General features: G+C 36.5%; 2 protein-coding genes across 4 annotated transcripts in view; both read left to right on the top strand.

Annotated features, from left to right (window-relative positions):
• Positions 1–11,520, top strand: part of dagla (diacylglycerol lipase, alpha) — a 35,366-nt gene extending 23,846 nt beyond the window's left edge. Inside the window, exons 17-20 of one of the 2 annotated variants that reach the window (XM_052602719.1) lie at positions 1,774–1,982; positions 3,158–3,284; positions 7,673–7,836; positions 8,459–11,520. In XM_052602719.1, the coding sequence (XP_052458679.1) occupies positions 1,774–1,982; positions 3,158–3,284; positions 7,673–7,836; positions 8,459–9,533 (1,575 nt within the window). In that variant the 3' untranslated portion in view covers positions 9,534–11,520. Of the gene's footprint in view, positions 1–1,773; positions 1,983–3,157; positions 3,285–4,516; positions 7,626–7,672; positions 7,837–8,458 lie in introns of those variants that run through there. The other variant, XM_052602720.1, reaches the window with a different exon arrangement.
• A 1,947-nt stretch (positions 11,521–13,467) lies between these two features.
• On the top strand, positions 13,468–23,662 carry arih1l (ariadne homolog, ubiquitin-conjugating enzyme E2 binding protein, 1 like). 2 transcript variants are annotated; one of them, XM_052602717.1, is made up of 14 exons: positions 13,468–14,105; positions 16,285–16,352; positions 16,508–16,652; positions 16,816–16,908; positions 18,116–18,171; positions 18,269–18,335; positions 19,039–19,145; positions 19,361–19,403; positions 19,547–19,618; positions 19,958–20,088; positions 20,177–20,235; positions 20,360–20,628; positions 20,802–20,914; positions 21,528–23,662. In XM_052602717.1, exons 1-14 carry the CDS (start codon positions 13,806–13,808, stop codon positions 21,610–21,612), a joined length of 1,608 nt encoding a protein of 535 aa, XP_052458677.1. In that variant the 5' UTR covers positions 13,468–13,805; the 3' UTR covers positions 21,613–23,662. The 2 variants fall into 2 exon arrangements, with proteins under 2 accessions (XP_052458677.1, XP_052458678.1); XM_052602718.1 differs by having other exon boundaries at positions 13,474–14,105; positions 20,177–20,234; positions 20,368–20,628.
• Positions 23,663–24,393: the final 731 nt, after the last annotated feature.

Genomic DNA, 24,393 nt, shown 5'->3' with positions numbered 1-24,393 from the left:
ATAAAGGAAAGAACATTTATACCTTGATAAATGTTTTTTTTTTTACACACACCTTGCTTTGAATTTTCTTTATTCCCTTCAGTCACTGGCATGTTTGTACACAATATGATCTTCAATCACTCTATTTGCACAATTAGGAAGATCACGGCCCTGACAAGAAGTGCTTACGTTTTCTATAATGAACAGTTGACTGTACACTGAAATAAATGTGTACATTTGTACAAGTGTGTACAGAATCAAGCATTCTAGAGGGTCTATGCATGTGGGTGATGGCGCAGGAGCATTTATTATCATTGAAGTGTTCCATAATTAACTGTCCTCATTATATCGATCACATTGGGCTTTTCCCTTATCCTTTTCCTCTGGGCGAATAAAGTCAATTATAAATAATGTTACTATTTATAACCACAGATGTGGGATTTTTTTGCACTGCAAACTGATTTTTCTTTTTTACGTCTCTTTTCTAGTTCAGTAATTGGACCATTAAACTTTTTTCTCAAGGTTGTGGCTTTGAGCTTTTAATTTGCGTGCAGTTTAAAAAATACACTACCGTTCAAAGGTTTGGAGTCAGTAAGATGTAAAAAAAAAAAAATGGTGTTTTGCAAGTTTTTTTTATTTTTTTTTTACTAGTTATAGAATAACAAATAGCAATTTCTGAAAATGTACTCACCCTCAGGCCAGAGTTTGTTTCCTCATTGTAACAGATTTGGATTAATTTTTTTTTGGGAGATCCTTCACAGTGACCACTGAACCACTGAACTGATTAAAACCACAGTAATCCGCAGGTAACTTCAGTCGATCAGTTCACATCTTGTGAAGTGAAATGCTGCATGTTTATAAAAAAAAAAAATCCGTCTATACTTTTCAATCTTCACACCGTTGCTTTCTCCAGTAAAAAAATCATCTTGTCTGAATCAGAAGAGAAATATGCACAGACCAGCACTGTTTACTAGCAAATACTGTTCTAAGCAAACATGTCGGTGGATTTTAATGGGGCTGGGCTGTTTAAATTGGAAGAAGCGTTATCATGTGTTATAGAATCATATTTTGGCGAGAAGTGATGTTTTAATGTTAATGATGAATTTGTTTCTTACAAATATTCATATTTTTACTTCACAAGACATTAACCAATAAACTGGAGCCTTGTGGATTACTTGTGAATTATTGTGATGTTTTTATCAGCTATTTGGACTCACTGTTTGGGCACCCATTCACTGCAGAGGATCAATTGGTGATGTAATGCTAAATATCTCCAAACTTGTTCAGATGAAGAAACAAGCTCATATACATCATGGCTGGCACAGAGTACATAAAAAAAATCTTATTGACCATAAACTTTTGAACAGAACTTCATATTAGGGCTTACATAACTTATAGTAGACCAGCTGTCCGGAAAGTAGTCACCTACTCAGTTTAGCTTATATAAATGACTCACCATTAACCAAACAACTTTTTTTGCTATTTCTATCAAATCCAACACTGCAATGACGTGCATCTGAGATGATGCATGAAAGAAATGAAGGCCAGATTAACTCGGTTTGCATCCTGAACAGCGTCTTATATCTCACTTATATGTTCTGCCAGGCTCTGATTAATTTCAGGGAACTTTGTGAGAAATCTGGCCTCTATGTGATGCATTTCTGCATAATCCCACTGCTGCTTTGCTGGATAGCTGCTCTCAGCAGGAAATGATGCTTGAAATGCTGCCTGCGTAGGCAGCTCACTAGGTTTTGGAACGGAGCCTGTAAGTTTCTTTTTCGATGTTTATTTCAGTGGCGGATTATTGCTGGGGGTACAAAGTGCATCCCTAAATCAGAGCTACCCCTGGATGAGGAAGCCCCTGTATCTCAGGGCGTGACCCCCTCTAACTCCCGCCTGTGGCTGCACCCCAGTGACCTGAGCATCGCCCTGTCAGCCTCCACGCCGCTCTATCCACCGGGACGGGTCATTCATGTGGTGCACAACCACCCGCCTGAGATCTGGTGAGTAGAGAGGAAGTAAATTAAATGGATTAGTGGGACAAGAAAATGGGTTTCTTCTTTTCAGATATAGGGTACACTCCAGTGGCCCAGTACAATATTGACATTTTTTTTTATAGATTCTGCTTGTTTAAGATTTCCTGCTTGTTAATTTAGCTGTAGGAAAAGATGTAAATGGGCACATAAACAGAAGTGTGTTTGAAGTTTAAAAATGTACACTATTCTTCAAAAGTTTAGATTCAGTAAGTTTTTGAAAGCAGTATTTTATGCTCACCATGGCTGCATTTATTTGATAAAAATTGTAATAATGTCCAATATTTTTTTTTAATTTAAAACAACTGTTTTCTATTTGATGATATTTTAAACTGTAATTTATTCCTGTGGTGCAAAGCTGAATTTTCAGCATCATTCCTCCAATCTTCAGAGTCACATGATGCTTCAAAAACCATTCTAATATGATTTGCCGCTTAAGAAACATTTATTATTATCAATGTTGAAAATCATTGTGATGCCTTTTCATGGGGTTTGTGTGTGTGTGTGTGTTTATTGTGTACAAGTGTTTCATTATTGATCAATTTAATGCAGCTGAATATAAGTATTTATTTATTTATGTATTTAAAAAATCGGACTTACCTTAAACTTTTGAACAGTAATGTAAGTACTACTAGTAAGTATAATCAATATTTGGAAAATGTGTGTCTCTTGGGCAAATCTTTCAGACGTGCAGTGTTTTTACCCCAAAAAATAAAAGGTTTGTTCTTTACAAATAAGTTTTTTTTATTATTAAACCTTTTTTCTTTTCTTTTTTTACTTTGATGGCAGTTGGGGGTCTACAAAAAATACAGGTCTATTGAAATGCAAATGCTGCTAAGGTGATAATTATTTATTTGTTAGTTACAGAGGTTTTTTTTCCTCTCAAAATTACTCTTCAAATCATGGTTTCAATAGTGCAGACAAATAACACATGGTCTCTCTGTGGACTTCTACATGTTTGGAAATAGCTTTTGTAATTCAATTCGGTGCTGCTATGAGGACTGGGACCTTTCATTTCCAGTAATGAACTTTGCATGCATCACATCCTGCATTTATCTGAGTCAAAGTTTGGCTAGAGTCTACGCAGTTTTACTGTAAGTCTGATATTCCTCATACCATCTCTCTCTCTCTCTGGCTCTATGTAGTTGTGGTCAGGAAGAGCCCACTTACTCCGCTCTATGGGGGGATAACAAGGCCTTTGATGAGGTCATCATTTCTCCAGCCATGCTGAATGAACACATGCCCCATGTGGTGATGGATGGCGTCAACAAGGTGTGTGGTTTTATATGCATGTGTGTTTTGTGCATGTTTTCCTGGCTAACTCTTGCTAAATGCAAAGTTATGTTCATCTTCATTCTGGGCAAATCTGAGTAACACCGGATCCAGCAAAGGTAAATGCAATAAGAATATGAAATAAAATAGCAAACTTTCCACTAGGACTGGAGAATATATAAAATATTTCTAAAATAAATACAGTGATTTTGCATAATAAAAATATTGGGATTATTTTGATGCGCTTGTATTGAAGTTTCCTTGAGTCTCATTAGTCTAGTTTTGCAATCTTTGCTTGGCTTATGATTTTTATATGAGTATGAGACCATTAAGGTAAAGCTGTTTTAATAATGCATCTGATTCAACTTTAGTAACAAATTTTGAATTGGCTATTTTGATTAATTTCTGTAATTCAGTTCAGTCTATCCATTTCAGTCAATTGATTCAAAAGTCAAAACAATGATTCATTTGCATCATCACTCAAAAAAAAACAAGTCTCTCTGTGTGGTTAGAAATGTTTTTTATAAATTAGATTTGTGCTGTATTTAAACATTTTGAATCATAGTTTCTTTGATTGGGAGAAAATGACCAAGCCATTTCAGAAGAAATAATATCCAGAAATATTGCATTTATAAAGCTGTCCAAATGAATTCTAAGCCATGCATATTACTAATTAAAAATTAAGTTTTTTATATATTTACAATAGGAAATTTACAAAATATCTACATGGAATATGATTTTTTTTAATATTCTAATGATTTCTGGCATAAAAGAAAAACACACACACAAAATGTTACCAAAAAGTACCAATGGATTCTGGAGTGCCCAGATCTGTCTTTGTTATCAGAATGGGTTTGGGGTCATTGAATCAGTTGCTTGGACGGCTTTTGGGCTGCAGGGGACAGGTATATGTGTTGCAGGTCTGTGTCAACATCTTGTGTATTCTGTCTGGACATTCACGTCTTTGTTTTTGTTTTTGTCTGCCGTCAACAGGATTCCACGAGCATAAACGCATTTCTGGCATGGCTGTTCCTTCTTCCTATTGCTATTACTATTGCTCATATTTAAGGATAGGAGTTTGTTCAGAGCCCTAATCTAAAGTATTCAACTTTGGGTGCATAACTTGTCCTGCTGCAAATCTAGCTGCTCTTAATTTGTTTTGTTTTCTTTTGAAAGTATGTTCCTTTGTTCTTATGCCTGTTGTATGGTAATGTGTTGGTTTGTCTTCACAGGTGCTGGAAAACCCATATTTAATTTCAGAACTGATTGCTGCACAGTTTGGAAACCAGAGAGCTAGCATCCAAGCGTGTGTTTCTGTCCCTAACGCACTCCCAGATCCCTCTCTAACACCTCTCTCTTCAGATGAATGTTTTATGGTTACAGAAACATGCTCTACTTCTCAGACTCCCAGTGAAACAGTTTCTGTCCAGCCACGAGCTTCAGACACTCACAGGAACGGTTTATCGCTCGATAATACTGTCAGTCTTCAAGCAGTTTCCAAGTCAGACCCTCAGAACACTATCACAGAAACTCTCACCCCTGTTATGTCTGTCACTGTAGATGCATCTTCAATTAGTTTAGATATAAAGCCAGGAGACAGTTTCTGTGTCCTTCAACAACCATCAACACATCCATCTCAGTCTGAATCCCCAACGGTTGCATGTGCTCCCATAAACACTGGCCAGTTGAACATTACATTAACCTCTACATTAGAAATGCCCTCATCTGTCCAAGACTCAATCATTGCCTTTAAAGGCTCTATATCTTCCAAAGTGACAGATGAGTCCCCAACTCAATTCCAGCAGACAACTTCCCAAAGTATCACTCCATTTCCAAACACATCAGATTCCCCATCTCTGTTGAAAACCAGCATAGATCCAGACGTTTCAGAGATCTCCTCAACCGGACTAATGTCTAAAAGCACATCAGCTGATCTCTCAGCGGAGAACGGTTCTGCAGAATCTGACGTTTTTGATAACACACCTTTAACTTCTCCTCAGTCTAGATTGAGTTCCTTGACTGCTCGATCTGAAGAGACCACTTTTAGTGCCACATGTTACATCTCAAGCCTCTGATATACACTACAGATCAAAAGTCAGTTATATATGTGTGTGTGTGTGTGTGTGTGTGTGTGTGTGTGACCCTGGACCACAAAACCAGTCTCTGTTTTCAGGTTCTCTAAATTTAGATTTATAAATGAAAAGCTGACTAAATAAGCTTTCCATTGATGTATGGTTTATTAGGATCAGACAATATTTGGCAGAGATACAACTGTTTGAAAATCTGGAATCTGAGGATGAAAAAAATATAAAAATATTGAGAAAATCACCTTAAAATTGTGCAAATGAATCTCTTAGCAATGCATATTACTAATCAAAAATTAAGGTTTAATACATTTACTGTTGTAAAAAAATATATATCTTCATGGAACATAATCTTTACTTAATATCCTAATGATTTTTGGCATAAAAGAAAAATCTATAATTTTGACCCCTACAATGTTTTTTTGGCTATAGTTACAAATATACCCCAGAGACTTAAGACTGGTTTTGTTGTCCTGGGTCACACACACACATACACACATATATACACATAAACGTAATACTTTTATTCAACAAGATATTTATCAAGTTAAACAAATTATATTTCTAAAAAATATCATGTTCTTTACTTAATATTCATCAAAGAATCACGAAAAAGCATCAGTTTCCGCATCAATATTAAGCAGAACGACTGTTTTCAACATTGATAATAAAAAAAATATTTCTTGAGAATCATATTGGCCTATTAGAATTATTATTGAAGGAAAATGTAAATTGTAATACTTTTACTGTATTTTTCTTTTTTTTATGGTGAAATGGGTGAACATAATAGAGTTATTCCAAATCGTAAAAATCTGACCAACCCCAAAGTTTTGAATGGCAGTGTATGTCACACAATGTACAGTACAACCAAATGCATGTGCTTTCTTCCTTTGCAGCTCATAATCTCTGTTCGTCGCTGCCGGAAATATCCATCAGCTCGAGCTTTGGGCATCTGTGGTGTCATTCTCTTCCTTTCTGCAGGTTCCTGGTCTCTCTGTCAGTTCTTCTTAACTTCCTGTTTTGATCTCTGGTTTATGCTTTAGCAGTTTGCAGCAGGATTTTGATTGCAGCTTTTGTCCCTCTGTGTGCGCCTTGAGTTTGTCACCTGGTCTTTTACGTTTGGTGCATTACTCTTGGAGGTGGATTAATTTAGGCCTGTGGTGCTTCTTGCGGTGGGCATCAGTGTTTGTTTACCCTGCTTGTTGGTGGTGGTAGTTCTGCCTCAGAGGGCACATTTAAAGGAACAGTGAACATTGTGTCATCATTTACTCACCCTAATGTTGTTCCAACATGTATGACCAGGATAAAAATCTCATCATATCATTTCATTTTATTTTTATTTATTTTTTTGGCTGTAATATTGGAGAAGAATCTGTGAATGTCTGCAGAAAATGTGCTAAATGGACCATTGGATTAAAAATCAATTTTTACTCACTAATCATTTGAGCTAACATGTAATTTACCGTTCATTTGAGATGCTTTTTTATATTATTATTACTAAAATGTATTCAGTTGCTTTTATTTTAAGTAAATGGTTTTGTGCAATTATTTTGTTATTGTTTGTAGTATGCAGGTTGTATTTTTTTATTATTATTATTATTTTTTTTTTTTGCATGCTACATGTACATCATTATTTACACAGTTTCTTCCATTGCATTTCATTATATCCATTTACTTATATTTGTCTCTAATTTACTGATTATTGTCTCTAACTCTATACATACTCATGTTTACACACATTAATAAAGAAATACGCATTATTATTTTGTGGGTGTTGGACTTCTACCTTTGTTGTTCCACTCAACTTTGTCCTTCTTGATTGTCCTGCTGGATTTGTGTCAACCATGCACATAATACCGATCATTTTATGTCACTCTGTAATTGTGTTTAAAATTAAGAAATATTCTTATGTAAAGTGTTACGCTTGATGGCTCAGTTACACTTGGTGTCAAAAAATATGAAAATAATTTTAATTGAATATCAAAAGCATTCAATCTTCCTAGTATGTTTACAAAGTATTTATTTTGATTAGTTTTGTTAAAATAAATTTATGCTTCAATAATCTGTAGTTAACATTGTATGTGATAAAAAAAAATTTGTATCTTAAAATTGCGCTTTACCTTATAAAAATGTTTTGAGGTGCATTTATTTCATCTTGATATCATATAATACATAAATACGATTTTTCACAATTTCAAGTAGGCTGTGAGACCTGCTTGTTTCTGTCTATTCATTCATTTATTCATGTGTATTTAAAAAAAAATTTAACTGCCTTGTGTTTCTCTTTTCCTCTATATCCTGCAGGTTTTGGAAAACTATAATAAAGGGAAGACAGCTTTACTGTCAGCTGCTAAGATAATGGTTAGTCCTACAGAAGTGGACCTGAATCCAGAAACGGTTTTCCTCGATGCGTCTGGTTCACCCCAGCCCATGCCTGCCACACATCACCGCAGAAACAGTAGTGTCCGGTGAGTCACGAGAGCCGATCAGTGTTTGAAACCACCTGACTGACCAATCACACCACACCACACCAATGAGTGATCAATGATGTAGTTATTCTTTAGGTGTTTTAAGCATTTCTTATCATCTGATTTTAACACTATTTGCCTGTCCTTCTCACTCATGCCGACTGCAGAGGTACAGTGTATGGTACTACACAGTTCCCCCCTCGTCCTCTTTGGTTCAGTAGAAAAGATCAGCCTAGATTTTAGTTACATTAGTGTTGCCTAACCACAAACCTATTCTTTCCCCTCTTTCTAAATTTTTCCTTCTTTTTCCTGTTCTCTGCTCATATATATGTAATATTTAATAACATTTGTATTATTTATATAATTTATAATATTTAAATGATTTTTTTTTTCATCAAACTTTTTATTTTGACTCTATGGCATTTTTTTTATGTTTTAATTTAATTGAATTACTTATGGATCCCCTCCCATCTGCTATCACACTTTTATTTAATTCCCCTCATTTTATTTGTCATCACCCTTCTCTTTCTTCCCTCCATGCTGTCTGTCTCTCTGGTCTCTGTTTATTTACTGTACATGCTACTCTACACCTGTGCCCACTTCCTGTCTTGTCCTGCTGTAGTTCCTGTGCCCGCTCTGAGATCTCGCTGGATGGCTTCTCGGAGTGTCCGCCTCCTCCTGTCCCCGTGGTGCTCACTGGCGCTCGTGAGCGATTGGCCGTGGAGCTACGGGAGCGAAAAGCCCCCTTGGCCATCATGGAAAGTCTTTCTGACGCCGAATCCATCTACAGCTTGGACTCCCGACGATCATCTGCTGCCCTGAGAGGCTCGCCCTGTCTGGGGAGTCTACCTTTCCCTTTGGATGCCCCCATCCCAGAAGAGAATCCGTCGCTGAGCTCTCGCACCGAGCTGCTGGCCGCAGACGGCTTGGACCTTGAATTGGGGGAGGCTGGCCCATACTGCCCTACTCCTCCAGAACTGGAAGTACCTTCCAATGATGCAAGACATCTCAACACCCACATCAGCGGGCACCTCTCTCCACTCTCCCTTGGACAAACTATCGTAAATCAGCCAGCCAGCCCGGGCAAGAAGTCCCGGTGGTCTTCAGGAACACCTGTGGCTTGCCAGCCGTCAGCTGTTCCTAACAGTCAAGAATCCTGCCCAGTAGCATCCCGGTCTGGTTCTATGCCAGAAACACCCGAGGATAGAGTGTTTGAAGAGGGAGAGAGTGGCCGGTCCCAGACTCTTCCACCAGTTCGGCCGCTGTCCAACGGCACTCCCAGTCAGGCGGTCCTAGAGTTCGCCCAGTACCTGGACTCTCTGTTTAGGCTCGACGGCAGTAGCTCTCCACCCCTCGAGCTCTCCGATGCAGAATCCGAGTCTGGACGGGGATCGTTCAGTCAGGCTGAGGAACACCATGCAGATCAGTGTGTGAAAGACATGGACAAGGACAGGCAGCTTCTGGCTAGAGCTACTCTAGAGCCCAACTTGGTTCCCAAGCCCCCTCGCACGTTTGCCGGCTCAGCTGACGCTTCCTCCGGGATCTCGCTTTCTCCATCCTTTCCACTCTCATCCTCTGGAGAACTCAATGACTTCTCTCCTACTGATGGAGTGCCACCCGTCAACCATACGTCTGCACTACGAACTTCCCCTGCTACTCCCAACCCCAAGGAAACTCCGTTGTCATCTATGGTGTAGCTGCCCACTTTCCACAGTGCACTGCTCTCCTTTTCCATCTATTTATTTTACCCTTTGGTTTCCTTCCCCAACACTATTCTTTGCTCCTTCTGAACCGATTGTTGAAACGTGCATGCGTAGCAACGCGGCCAGTCCAAGACTTCCAGACTTGTGGACCGTTAAGGATTCACCAAGAACAGAAGACCTCATTTTGTACTATTGTAAGACATGTCTGAATGCACTGTGTCTCGTTGCATCACCATTATGAAGTGTCATAATCGCTGCCTGCAACACACAAGGGACTGAGAGGCCCCTTCGAACACTAAAGATGTTGCTAGCATATCAAGAAGCTTGCACAAATGACCCTACGTTCACATTGAATCCAATGTTACGGTTATGTTTACATTGACACTACAGAACACCAAGCTATCACAAGGGTTGGCAGGTTCATATAAGGGAAAGGCTGGGATAAGACTTAATCTTGAGTTACGGGGAGGGGCGCACACAACAAGCAGTGGGGTACATTTCCTCAGGACCTTGAAGAATGAAGAATCGGACAAAGACGTCTCAGGCGTAGGATGATAAATAGTTCATTTTGTTGGATTGTACTTTTTCAGTTTTTAATTGAAGATTGTGTGGAATGTGTGTAACTGGAGGCACTGACGGTGGGTGGACATCTATGAGTTCTCGATGTGCATGAGCAAATGCTGAATGCTTTTGCTAACTTTTGTCATCTCTTATTTGCATAAATCCACTTGAATTTACGCATGCAGGTTTTATATGATATTCTTTTTTCAACGATTGCCAAAAAAGCCAACTTCATACAAGTCAAATGTTTGAACTCTGTGAAATTAAAATATAATGATTTTATGTTTATATTATTATTTGTTTACGAACCACTGCCCATAAATGCAAATGACATCAGGAAGAGTTGTTGAACGATATGAGTATTAAACGATATATGTCACAAAATGCGCCCTTTAAATGATTCGCCTGAATCTGCGATGTCTTTTACAGAGCACGAGACGCCTCGTTTGAGAAAATCTCTTTCGGGATGGTTATGATGTGCAATCAGTAGCAAAATAAGCATAGAGAGATTTCCTCTCATCTGCTTTTTTAAAAAATAATTTCTACTGTTGTTGCTACAATACAATAAATAGTGATTTATCTCAACGGCAAAATATTTTTAATAACTTAGACTTGCATTTTTTTTATATCGTTTCAGGGTGAAGTGTTTGAGTTTTTGGGTGGGTGTGTGAAAAAGTACAGCGGTTTGTCACTGCAGAGCTTTGTGGGTCACAAAAGGGTCAAGTGTTTTATTTTTATATTCTGTCGATTGTTTTAGATCACAGTTCCAATGCTATTATGCTTTGATTGCATGTTATAATTTGTTAATGATTGGTTATAGGTTCTGCATGTGACAAAACCAAACTTAACACTTCTTCGTTTGAGATTTTTTGAGATGTAATATAAATGATCAAATGTTTGGCATATATACCAAAATAAGCACTTATTTTCCTGTTCTTTTTTTGCTGCTTTACTAAATAACTCATAACTTAAGCTGCGACTGCTGTACTTTTTCACACAAAAAGATGTGTATAGCACTGTCTTTTCACGTGAGTGTAAATACTGTCTTGTTTCCAGTTGTTGTGTTAAAAAAATATAGATATAAAATCAATGGGACTTATCAATAAAAAAATCTCTATCTTGTACCATAGTGATGACTTTATCTCAAATGTATAGCTATATTGATATATCTACATTTAAATTATAAATAGAGAAAAAATGATGAGAATTCAGGAATGAAAATCTGATCCTGTGGCCATATGCTGACTTCAGAAAACATATAACGATTGAACATTCATTCTTGGAAAAAAGAAAAGAAAACTTTCTTCATGTTTGTCACTGCCCTGCCAGTCTTTCACTTTCAAGAATGAGAATGTATTTAAATGCACACACTTACACTGCCCTGCCTGTAATAGAATAAAACATATGGATCTCTGACTGACTTTGTTTCTCTTGACTGTGTTTATTAAACTGTCTAGGGGGATTGTGCTTGAACTTAGTTTACTATAATGTCACTATATATATATATATATATATATATATATATATATATATATATATATATATATATATATATATATATATATATATATATAAGAATTCATTTTAAGGGCCGTTATCACATTATTTCTCTTCATTAAAAAACCCTGAGAAATAAATAAATATAAAAATATAAAAAATATCATAAAAATATGAAAAATACAGACATAAAGTATTTTCCTCTCCTAATGTAAATCTTTCAATGACCATTTGTTAAGTAAAAATATTTTCAAGAGTTTTTAGTTTAAAATGCTTACTGTATTACAATGATTTTAGTCTTGTCCCAACTCAAGGGTCTTGACCTTCTTGACTTTATATTGACAGTCTGTTGATATTTAATTTGAAATTCTCAATGTATTATTATTATTATATTATTCTCAATCCATACTCAATTTATATATGTATGTATGTATGTATGTATGTGTGTGTGTGTGTGTGTGTGTGTGTGTGTGTGTGTGTGTGTGTGTATATATATATATATATATATAGATAGATAGCTAATTTCAAAGACAATAAACATTCCTTGTCATCTGGACCCTTTCTACACCATGACAAAAATAAATAAAAAATAAAAAAACATCACAACATATTTTACTTGAATTCATGGGAAATACAAGAATATAACAATTACCATAAGGTTCCATTTGTTGATATTAGTGAACTACATAAGTTAACAAACAATGAAAAACATTTCTAAATATTTTTTTATTAATTAATGTTAATTTGAACATTTACTAATAAATTAATAAAATAAAAAGTTTAACACTATTAAATATACCTGAGCTAACGTTGAACAATGAACACCCGCATCACATGGAGACAGTGTATGAAAAGGGTCAAAGCCGACTTTATTTTCTAAGAAGGCTGAGGTCATTTAACATCTGCTGTCCTCTATTGTGCAACATCTATCAGACAGTGGTGGCAAGTGCTCTGTTTTTTGCTGTGGTGTGCTGGGGAGAGGGTGCTCGCATGGGAGATCTAAATCGAGTTAACAAATTGATAAAGAAAGCAGGTTCGTTGTGGGGACTGAATTTGATGTGATCGAGCACGTGGCTGAGAAAAGAATGCTATCTAAGCTAAAATCAATCATGGACAATCCCTCACAACCAATCCATGTGCTGGGGTTGATCAATAAGAGCACCTTCAGCCATAGGTTGATTGCACAAAAGTGCAAGTCTGAACGTACAAGGAAGTCCTTTGTACCAGCGGCCATTAGAAGGTTTAATGTGTTATGAATATTCATATGTTACTGAATATTCTATATTTACTTCTGTTATTGAATATTCTTTACTGAATATGCATCTGTTACTGAATATTCTATATAGGTATTATTATTTATTTTTGGTTGTTGTTGTTTAACTGTAGATTGGTTTGAAGTAGGCTAATTTGTTCTGTTAAATGTGGTGTCTGAGTGTTAAGCTGCCGTGACAATATAATTTCCTGCAAAGGATCAATAAAGTATCAACAAACAACAAACAAACAAACAAAGTTGTATTGTTAACAAAGATTCATAAATATTGTACCAAAGATGTGTCTTATTTAGTTTAACTTATTGTAAAGTGTAACAGAATTATAGAAAATGAATTGGAAAAAACAGCTCATTATTTTTTTTGCCCATTTGAATTTTTAAACCTAGTGTTTATGGGTATTGTAGAATAAAAATAAAAAAGGAAATCCGCCTTATTTACATGTATGTAAACTAAATGTAGCTAATAGTAGTGGTAGGTTAATTGAATAATATTTATTACGATGACAAACCAGACTGTATAAAAAGGGAAAAACGCAAAGCATGTGAGGAAGTGTTCCAGTGTTGCCAAGTCCGGGGTTTTCGCGGAATTATGCTACTTTTACACTGTTGACGCGGGTTTGTTTTTCATGTCAGCGACTCCAATAACATGATATTAATCCCCTGGAATACTAATTTTAGCTGGGGACCCTTACAAAAAATCGTGTATTTTACACCCCGGAACACAATTTTTAACTGAAGAGCCCATCGAAACGCAGTTTTGAGTAGCGCTTATGCGGGGTTTCTTGTGGAAACCTGGCAACCCTGATGTGTTCCGTGTGTTAGTTGAGCGTGACGCAGCAGTGACGCCGCGCGCCTGTAATAAGGATCAGCTCAGTCAGTAAAGCGCAGGTCAAACAAACAAACATACTTTATCACATTCACCCTAAAAACACTGAGACATGGACTCGGACGAGGGCTACAACTACGAATTTGACGAGGAAGAGGAGGAGGAGGAAGAAGAGGAGGAGTGCAGCGAGGACAGCGGGGAAGAGGAGGCCGAGGATGAGGACCTGGGCGAGGTGGAGCTGCTGGACCCGGCCGTGGCCGGAGGAGAGCCCGATGACTGCGTCGACACCGGCGGCGGAGGAGGCCTGGGGCCCGGCCAGGACGAGGAGGACTACCGCTTCGAGGTGCTGACCACCGAGCAGATCCTCCAGCACATGGTGGAGTGCATCAGGGAGGTCAACGAGGTCATACAGGTAGATAAACCGCTTTAGCGTGCTATCTGGAAGTTGTAAGTTAAGTTTGTTTATATGGAGAGCTGGTGCTGTTAGCATTTAGCATTAGCTGCTAACTGATAGGAGAGGACGAATGATGCGAAATAAACCGTTTATTTGTTAATCTTATGCGGTTTTTTATGTGTTTGTTTGGGTGAATTGTGTTTAGGAGTTATTTAAGTGATTTATTTTGTCAGCTAGATTTAGCTAGATTTAGCGAGCCAGTTTACAAAGACTGAACTTTATTTGACAGCTTTTATGAATGATATCTAAATGTAATCTTAATCTTATTCCAATTGTGTTATGAGTCAGATGGCAGTGTGTTTTATGTTTCTGGTTACAGATTTAAGTTTAGCACCGTCACTGTAGCTAATGCTACATGTCACATTTGTTTAAAATGGACCGTTTTAGGCTTATGAAACATGTTTGGGTGTCCAAACAACGACACAGAACCCTATAAAGTTATGTTTTGGGGAGGTTTGACAACATCTCAGCTCAACAAAAGCACATCTGTCAAGCAAACTAGCATTGCAAGTTTAGTGACGATTGGAAAACTTCGGTGAAACGTTATTAATGTGTTTTTGAACATGGATGAATGACTGTCTGTTGTGTATTTTGTGAGTGTTTAGATCAGGAATATGGAGCAGAAGAAAAAAAACATGGGATTTTATGAACATGGGTAAAGAAAGCTGCTGCATGAATCTGCATTAATTGTTGGCAAACATATTATACAAAATTCAACATGTGAAGCTTATTCATTTTTGGGCAGTGAAGTTAAGATACTTATTGATTTTTATAGCTGGTGGGACAGTAATAATATATTAGTGAAATTCATAAAATGTGTGCTTTGGATGGGCAGCATTACACCTGAATGGTAAATAGCTTGACAGACAAATAGCTTTGCCTTTTAATTTGTAAGAAGTCAAGTGGGTAAAAGCTAATCATGTTGTGCCAGATGATTGATATAACAGTTTAGTTTGATTTGCAGCTCAACCTGACCAAGAGCCACCCTCTTAGACCGGAAAGACCATCTGCAAAGCTGCATTTTTTTAAAAAGACCATGTAGTGGTTTATGTGAAATATATTATACCACAGTAATGTCCATTTTAATTTTAAATAAAAGAAATATATATATAAATAGTGTAAAAAAAATATTGCTTGAAACTTCTGAGTGAAAACTACACCAATTTTTTCAGTGTGTAAAAATAATAACAAGGCCATGTCTGAGAAAAGCTGTACAAGGAATGCTGGCAAATTTTGTATCAAGAGTAATAAGTGCAAATAAATCTGGGGTTTCTTTTAACAGATTAAAACGATTCATATTTTTTATATCTTAAAGGCCCTGTTTCACAGACAGGGTGTAGAGTAAGCCAGGAGCAGGCCATAGTTTAATTGGGACATTTAAGTCATTTTTATTAACGTGCCTTTAGAAAAATCATTACTTTTGTGGATCTTGAGACAAAACAAAGGCACTGATGTATTCAAAGATCGGTCAGTGCAAGTTTCTTTGAGTTAAAACCGCTTAGATTTACTCTTTAGTCTAGGACTAGGTTTAAGCCTTCTCCGTGAAACCGAGGGTATGTCTCTTAATATCTTTCAGTGATTAGTTCTAAAAATAAAAATAAAAAATCTCTTAATTTGTTAGAGCCACCTGTTATTTCTTCCTCAAAAGCGCCAAGTGTATAAGCCTGGTACCTTGTAAACCCAACAGAATTTTTTTTTATATCAGTCTGCTATATCAAAATAAACTGAAACAAGATTTAACCAGAGACTTGAGATATGCAAAGATGATCCACATTTTATATTACTTATAATTGTGAGAAGGTGCAATACGCTGTATTGCATAATCATTTCTGTCTTCTAAATAAAAGAACCAAACAAACACCAATTGGTAAAGTCTTCTCTATAGAAACCAACCTCAAATGTAAATTTCTGAATGTTATTTGTGGATAAGAAACAGTATTTATGGGACAGTTCTGTATTTTAATGTTAATGTGGCAAGCAGTTTTTGAGATCTCAGGATTTCCCCATTCAGTCAGATAAGACAGAATGCCCTGACTTGGATGCCCAAAATAGCTGCCAGAGTCATTGCCAATATAGCTGCAGAGTAAACAGACTTTGATTTAACTAGACCTGTCACTGGTTGTTGTGTCTTTTCCAGAACCCAGCTACGATAACTAGAATACTCCTCAGTCACTTCAACTGGGACAAAGAGAAGCTCATGGAGAGGCAAGACATTTTCTCTGTTTATTTCACTATATTTTAACATTGTCATAACATTTTTGCATAGCTTGGTTAAAGGACATTGGGATAAGAAGTATGAATAAACATTTACAATAGGTCTGTGTGCTGATTGAAAGAGCAACCTTTAAATGGTGTTGCAGGTACTTTGATGGAAATCTGGACAAGTTGTTTACAGAGTGCCATGTCATAAACCCCAGTAAAAATCCCAAAACGCGACCAATGAGCACACGCTCCTCCAGTCAGGATATGCCCTGCCAGATCTGCTATCTCAACTTCCCGAACTCGGTCAGTGTCTCCCAGTTAAAGCCAAATGCCATCTTGTTCACTACTGCTCCTAAACCTTCATCAGTTCCTTAGAAATGTGATAACAAAACTGTGATAATCACTGAAGTGACTCAGTTTGCGCAACTTGATGACTTATTCTGTAGGAATGTGTGTTCCTTCCTAGTATTTCACAGGTCTTGAATGTGGACACAAGTTCTGCATGCAGTGTTGGGGCGACTACCTAACCACCAAAATCATTGAGGAAGGCATGGGACAGGTGGGTTCCTGTTCCACTCATTGCTATCTGATGTTACAGTTGCTTCCTCGACTTAATTTTGGTTATTAGGGGCCAAGCACCTATTGTTTTCGTTGGTGTTCTTATTATTTTCCTGCTCATTGGCAGCCCATAGAACCGCTTGTGGTAAAGGTATGAAATTTGGCACACAGATAGAGGACAGTCTTAACATTAACCGTGGTAAGTTTGAAGTCTCTATCTCCAAACCTCTAGCGCCACCAATAGTTCAAATTTGCACTCATGTTTATGCCAATAACTTTTGAACCATAAACTTTTTTTCCTGTTTCTGTGGTTCATGACAAGTCAAATGGACACCAGAATTAAAATTTCTATGAGTCAGGATTTTTAAGCTTGAATAACTTCCTTTTTTTTTTTTTATTGTCGTACTGTAGACAGTTGGTCTAGTTGATTTTCAGACCATCTTCAGACGATGCGGGCAAAAATGTATGGATTTCAAGTAGATTAGTCCAATTGTTCTCGAAAAACATTCATTGTGTCACCTCACACTGACCATGCCACATCAATATGGTAACAGCGCCACCTATTGGTCAAAAGTGATAAACAATTCTTATGAAGCTATTAACCATTAATAATGAAATTTACAAAAATGCGAATAACTTTTGATTAAATCAGGTCTCAAAATATTCCTTGGGTCATGCTGAGAACATGGATACCAAGTCGTGAAATAAAGTGTTCACATCCATAATAAATGTACTTGGGCTGCTCGATTATGACAAATCATAATCACGATTATTTAACACTATTATGAGGGGACCATATGACCAAAACTTAATATGAGTGATTTATTTAAAGAAAGTTATACATATCAAATATGTATTTTCTGTAAATACGGTTGCTATCACATCTACATTGTAGAGACCAGCGGAATTTCAAACAAACAAACAAAAAGCTAAAAATTATTGAAAATAAACTGTCAGTAATAAAAAAGCAAAGGACAAATTTTATTTCATGACAGCACCACCTATTCAAAAATGATAAGCCATTAAATTATATTACTAGTGGTTATATTTATAATTTTTCAGCCATTTAGACTAAAATCATCTTAAAATGGCTTCAGTTACTCCTTGCTACAGTTGGTCTGATGATTGCTGCCTTGCTTGCTTCTGTAGTGCTTGGCCTTGATATTTGCTGCATGCATCTATATTTATTTTTGCTTTTGTTTCTCCAGACCATCTCGTGTCCTGCTCACAGCTGTGATATTTTGGTTGACGATAACACTGTAATGTAAGTGTTTTGGGTAATTTAGCTTGTTCACGTTAAGGTTTTTGTTCTGTATTTTTTAGATAATTTTTTTAAATATATTTTATGGGTTCTTTTGTAGGCGACTGATCACAGATTCTAAAGTGAAGTTGAAGTATCAGCATTTAATCACCAATAGTTTTGTAGAGGTAAGATGTTCTTCATTTTTGTTGCGTAAAATTGTGTCTAAAATGCAACTGGCTTGCTCCAAGAATAAGCTGGGATAAAGGTACCAAAAACCAAAATTTCAAATCAGTTAGTATTTTAGAATTTTAACTTGGAAAGAATCAATATTTAAAAAAATAAATAAATCTATTAATAATTTAAAGGACATTTGGTGACAATTACCTCATTCTAAAGCCATACAAGCTCAGGAAAGATTCAGAGAAATTTAGCATCACATCACTTGATTGTATTTTGGCCAGGAGCGATGGTTTAAAGTTAAACTGCATTAATGATTAGTTGTTTTATTACAAACATATATTATGTGATGTTTGGACTCTCATTCTGACGGCACCCATTCACTGCAGAGCATCCATTGCTGTGCAAGTGCTGTAATGCTACATTTCTCTAAATCTGCTCTGATGAAGAAACAAACTCATCTACATCTGAGGGTAATGGCTGGAATACACTACAGGACTTTCAAAATCGGAACAGATTTTGAAATACAATAATTAGTCTAGCTATAAACTCTGACATGAAGCTAAATCTAGAAATTACATCTGATTTCTCAATGGTTAAGCTTTAGAATGGCATGAATATGACATTTAGGTAAATATTGGTATGTATGTAATGCAGTCTGTCTGCAGTGATCTAGTCTCTCTCACTGGTTGTCTCTCTGCACTTCTGCAGTGTAACAGACTGTTGAGATGGTGTCCAGCTCCCGACTGCCACCATGTGATCAAAGTTCAGTATCCTGATGCCAAACCAGTTCGCTGCAAATGCGGGAGGCAGTTCTGGTAAGAGTCTGATCGTGATGCAGAAAGCAGTGCAGAGTTTCAGTGGATGTTACTGCTGCAGTAATTCAAATTATGCCAGTATACGCAGTTTGTTCTGTCATTATTGACTCAACGTCAGCTGTATGGTGTTATTTAACAGCATATTGCATTGGAACAACATGAGGTGGAATAAGTAATGACAGTATTTTCATGTTTTTTTCCCCCTCAATTAATAGTTTCAATTGTGGAGAGAACTGGCATGATCCTGTAAAATGCAAGGTATGTTGGCATCTAATTATGCACTCATTGTCATGTTAGCATTAGTCACTTATTTTAGATTGGATTATTTCCATTGTTGATAGTGATATCATTAGATTAGATTTGTCCTGATTTTGTCTTTAATAATATTTCTACCCTTCCAGTGGTTGAGGAAGTGGATTAAGAAGTGTGATGATGACAGTGAAACATCCAACTGGATTGCAGCAAATACCAAGGTACTAAGGAGATATCTGCGAATATAATCGGTTCACTTTTCTTAATATTTATTTATTTTATTGTAATTAAGATAATGTTGTACTTCTCTAATCCCATACTGTGTCCAGAGAGAAAAGGAACTTTGTTAAACAGGTCTGGCCATTTGTTTAACAAATTCATTTACATTAATTTGACTAGTAACAAACAGATATGCATTTCTGAAACCTTCACATTGCAAAGTGAACTTTTTGTGTAATCCGCAACATGCCACAGATGCTCAGTAAAGATATCAATTATACTAACTTGTGTGTAACCCAAAATATTCCTTTAATTTAATTGGGTATCCCTGCTTTTCTTAGGAATGTCCCAAATGTCATGTGACCATTGAAAAAGATGGTGGCTGTAATCACATGGTGTGTAGAAACCAAAGTTGTAAAGCCGAGTTCTGCTGGGTTTGTCTGGGCCCTTGGGAACCTCACGGCTCTGCTTGGTGAGTCTGCTTCACCTCTTATTAATGCTTGTGTTTTTATATACTTGTAGAGCATTGGACTCACGTGTACCTATCACACTGATTACAGGTACAACTGCAATCGCTACAATGAAGATGATGCAAAGGCAGCCAGAGATGCTCAAGAGGTATTTTAAGTCATTATTTGACCCAGCATCCAAGGAGACTCAAATGAGTCCTTGCAGGAAAGCATGACTTCTCCCTGTCCAGAGAGATCCATGGCCTATTAACTGTTCCTGAATGTGTTTATATGCGTCACAGCATTCCCGTGCAGCCCTGCAGCGCTACCTCTTCTACTGCAACCGCTACATGAACCACATGCAGAGTCTGCGCTTCGAGCACAAGTTGTATGCGCAGGTGAAGCAGAAGATGGAGGAGATGCAGCAGCACAACATGTCGTGGATCGAGGTGCAGTTCCTGAAGAAGGCCGTGGATGTGCTGTGCCAGTGTCGCTCCACGCTCATGTTCACCTACGTCTTTGCTTTCTACCTCAGAAAGAACAACCAGTCCATCATCTTTGAGGTGAGGGGAAAAATCACGTTTTTTTTTTTTTATGACATAACCCCACTGTTTTATAGCTGCGTAAATAATGACTGTTTTTGGACAGGTTTCCAAACTACTCCACCTGTCTGCTGTTGGTGGGATAAACATTCAAACTAGATTTTGTCTTACTGCTGTTTTTTTTTTTCTTCCAGAACAATCAGGCTGATTTGGAGAACGCTACAGAGGTGCTCTCGGGTTATCTAGAGCGAGATATCTCCCAGGATTCTTTGCAAGATATCAAACAGAAAGTTCAGGATAAGTATAGGTGAGAAATGTATCCATAATCACAATATTGTATCGCTTGTTTCTCTTTTAAATGCATGAATTTATGATGTTGTCCTCTGCTGCTTGTACAATTTGTGCAATGCAGTTATTTATATGCTATCATAGTATTTGTATTTTTAATTCGCTTTTGATTTTAATTTTAGTTTAAAGGGTTAGTTCACCTAAAAATGACAATTAGACTGTGTTTTACTCACAATCAAGGCATCCTAGGTGTATATGACTTTCTGCTTTCAGACAAATCCAGTCGGAGTTATATAAAAAATTGTTCTGGCGATTCCAGGCTCTGTGGATGTTACAGTTGAACAGTCCACAAGTCTTCAAATAAAGCGCTCACATCCAGTATAAACGTGCTGGCTATTTTGGCATTTCAGATGGCACAAATTCCCATGCATCCCTAGAACAGATCCATTTCATCTCTATATTCTCCTGTGAAAATGCCCTTACAGAAAACAGTCTGCACTGAAATGATTCTACTTCAAATCCCGTTAGTTTCACTGGATACGAAATAGGGGACATTGTTATAACATTCCTATCAGAAAGTGTTGGGCACTGCTCATGTTTGAAGACTTTTCTGCATTTCTCCTCCCGTGCAGATACTGTGAGAGCCGGCGACGAGTGCTGCTGCAGCACGTTCACGAGGGCTATGAGAAAGACTTGTGGGAGTACATTGAAGACTGAGCGGAACTGCTGAATCACAAAAAAAGCAGCAAACATGCTGTGATCTCCGGTCGGCCATCTCCATGTTGCATCCTTTTTACGTGGCATCTGCATTTCGTTAAATTTAATTTTACTGAAATAAAAAGGTAGAATATTCTAATAAAACTCCTACGTCAGTATTGCAGTCTGTAAGAGTTGATTGTCAAAACGGCACGGAAATGTATTCCGTTCTCCAATCTTTCTGTGGAGATTCTTCTTTAGTCTGTTTTTAATTTTTATTAGTGCTTTTTGTCTGAAGTTGTTTTTATAGTTGGAGTTGAGATTGGCTTGTCTTAAGCATAGCATTACAGGTCTGAGCCATGCGGAGTGTGTTGTGTTTTGGGAATGCTTGGTCGGGTGGCTTTATGCAGAAGTGTGTATTTCAAGTTGTAAATAGCACACATGCATGGAACATGGAGTGGGATGCATCTTCTTTTTTTTTTTTTTGCTTGCTTTTTGGAGAAATATTTATTCTTTACAGATATTCAAGAATGTGTTAACAAAAGAAGAGGACAGGTTTTTTTTTTTTTTTTTGCTGGAGGTTAATAACCTTTCCAGGATGTTTCACACCTGAATCAGAGGCATTGTAACAGCAGGGTAACAGTAGCCTTAATTACATGCAAATATACAATGAGTAAAAAATAGAATTGCATGAATCTCATACAGAAATATCTGGGTCATATGCCACTCCAAAATCAAAAGGAAGAAAATAATAAAGTATATTTTGCATAAAGAAAATTCAGCCAACTTTTAGAACCAGTTGGATTGTGTACAGTATGACCGTTGTTCCACTAATTATTCAGATTCATTAAAATTAAACCAAATTCTCGTTACCAAAATGCAAAACAACTCCTTATCTGGATATTAGAAGAATGGAAAAAGTTTTGTCCTTTGTTTCAGCACTATTAAAATGTTGTTCGTACTATTGAAATACATTTATTATAATGAGAATTAGAGGTTTAATGGTCTCTAAATAAAATGTATTCAGTATTCTCCTAAAATGGTTTTATTTCCTTTATTCCATATATACAATTTTTTTTTTTTAGGTGAAATGTGACCCGAAAGTGTTTTTGACTGTTTACATGAGATTCAACCAATTGCTCTCATTGTCAGCTGCCGTTCTGGATGTGGACATTTTAGCTGTTTGGTTTGAGCTAAGATAGACCGGAACATACACTCATTTGTTTTTTATGAACCATCTCGTCTTGGTTGATGTTTGGCTGTACGTTTATCTCTTTAAAACAGCTGTTATAGCAAACACACTACCAGATGTTCCATGAGAGCAAACCTGAGTGACATTCACTCACCAACAACTAAAGTCTCAAATGCTTTTACCTGTTTTTCATTTTTCTTTTTTTAAATTCATGCACCTTTTGTAGTGTGAGAGGAGGCAGATGATTCATTGAAAGCACTGTTGTATTTCTTTACATGACTTCCAAGTGATTACGAGGCTTACTGGTACTGGCTATCAAGCACTATGTGGAGTAGATCGAACTGAAACATAGTCAAGCCTGGCTGTCATTAACAAAAAGTTGGCCTTTTCTGTTAAACCAATAGGGAAAATATGAGCGCTGTGTTTACACTAATATCAGAAGACATCAAGCTCCATACAGTATGTGAACAGATGTGACACCTGTTGTTATTTTTATTTTATTCTTTCTTCACCTCGTTCGAACGCATGGTTATCATTCTCAGTGCATCAAACATGTTTGCATCTGATCTCGGTTTGTAGGGTAGTTTACAGCAGCTTCTACTAATTCTGATGTCATTTTTTATGGCCTCCATGATTGGCACTTGGAGTTTGTGCTCATGTTTTATTAATCCCTCACTGAGAAAAAGAAAAATTCAACCCCCCCAAGGAACAGCAGTGTTGCCTGTGCAGATGATATTTCTTCACCAAAGTGTGAATATATTAATAAAAATAAAAAAAGAACAGTCTCTGATTTAGAGAAATGTTCATCTATGGTGGCTTTCCTGTGTTATAACCATTCTTATAAAAATGTCCTATTTAAATAAATCTCATTCAAAAGTATTTGGGTGAAATCTGTGTTTCATTTGATGCTACCCGGATTTTTTCGGTCTATCAAACAATCTGTAGAGTCAAACATGCATATGTACTGGTCAATTTGTTGATGATCTATAAATTTACTATTTGATATATTTTTGTTATATATATATATCATTAGCTATTTTGTGCTTGTTAAATGAAGTGTGAACTTAAAAATTTATTTTTATTTAGTATAGTGTTGGTGAAATAATGCACATGGTAAGAAGTGACAAAATATACTGTTCTAAAATATCAAAACACTTTTAAAAATTTATTTCTGTAATCTATGATATAAAGTCTGCTGTAGTAATAATAAAAATACAATTACTATTAATGTTGCATTATTTAGAATAATTGCAATATAATGATGTTTATTTGTTAATAATGTTTATTATTAATATTACACTGAATAAATATTTAAGTACTTTATTTCCATAATGAAAGCATAACTGTGATTGCAAATATACAATAATAATGTGTTTGCAAAACTAATATTATTATTATACTCATTAAATATTAAAATATTATTTCTCTAATGGGACATTAATTGTGATGATTATAGCAGCAACAATAATAGTTTGTTATTATTATTATTATTGAATACATTATCATTATGGTTTTTTTTTTTTTTTTTTTTTTGCTCTTGGTGTGAATAAGCCTTAAATTGCATGGTGTCAATCCATAAATGTAGGCAATCATATTAAAATACATAGTTT

Source organism: Carassius gibelio, chromosome A7 (genome assembly GCF_023724105.1).
Source record: "Carassius gibelio isolate Cgi1373 ecotype wild population from Czech Republic chromosome A7, carGib1.2-hapl.c, whole genome shotgun sequence".
Classification (NCBI taxonomy): domain Eukaryota; kingdom Metazoa; phylum Chordata; class Actinopteri; order Cypriniformes; family Cyprinidae; genus Carassius; species Carassius gibelio.
Note: the sequence above shows the minus strand (reverse complement) of the source record. Positions and strands in the feature narration are given on the sequence as shown.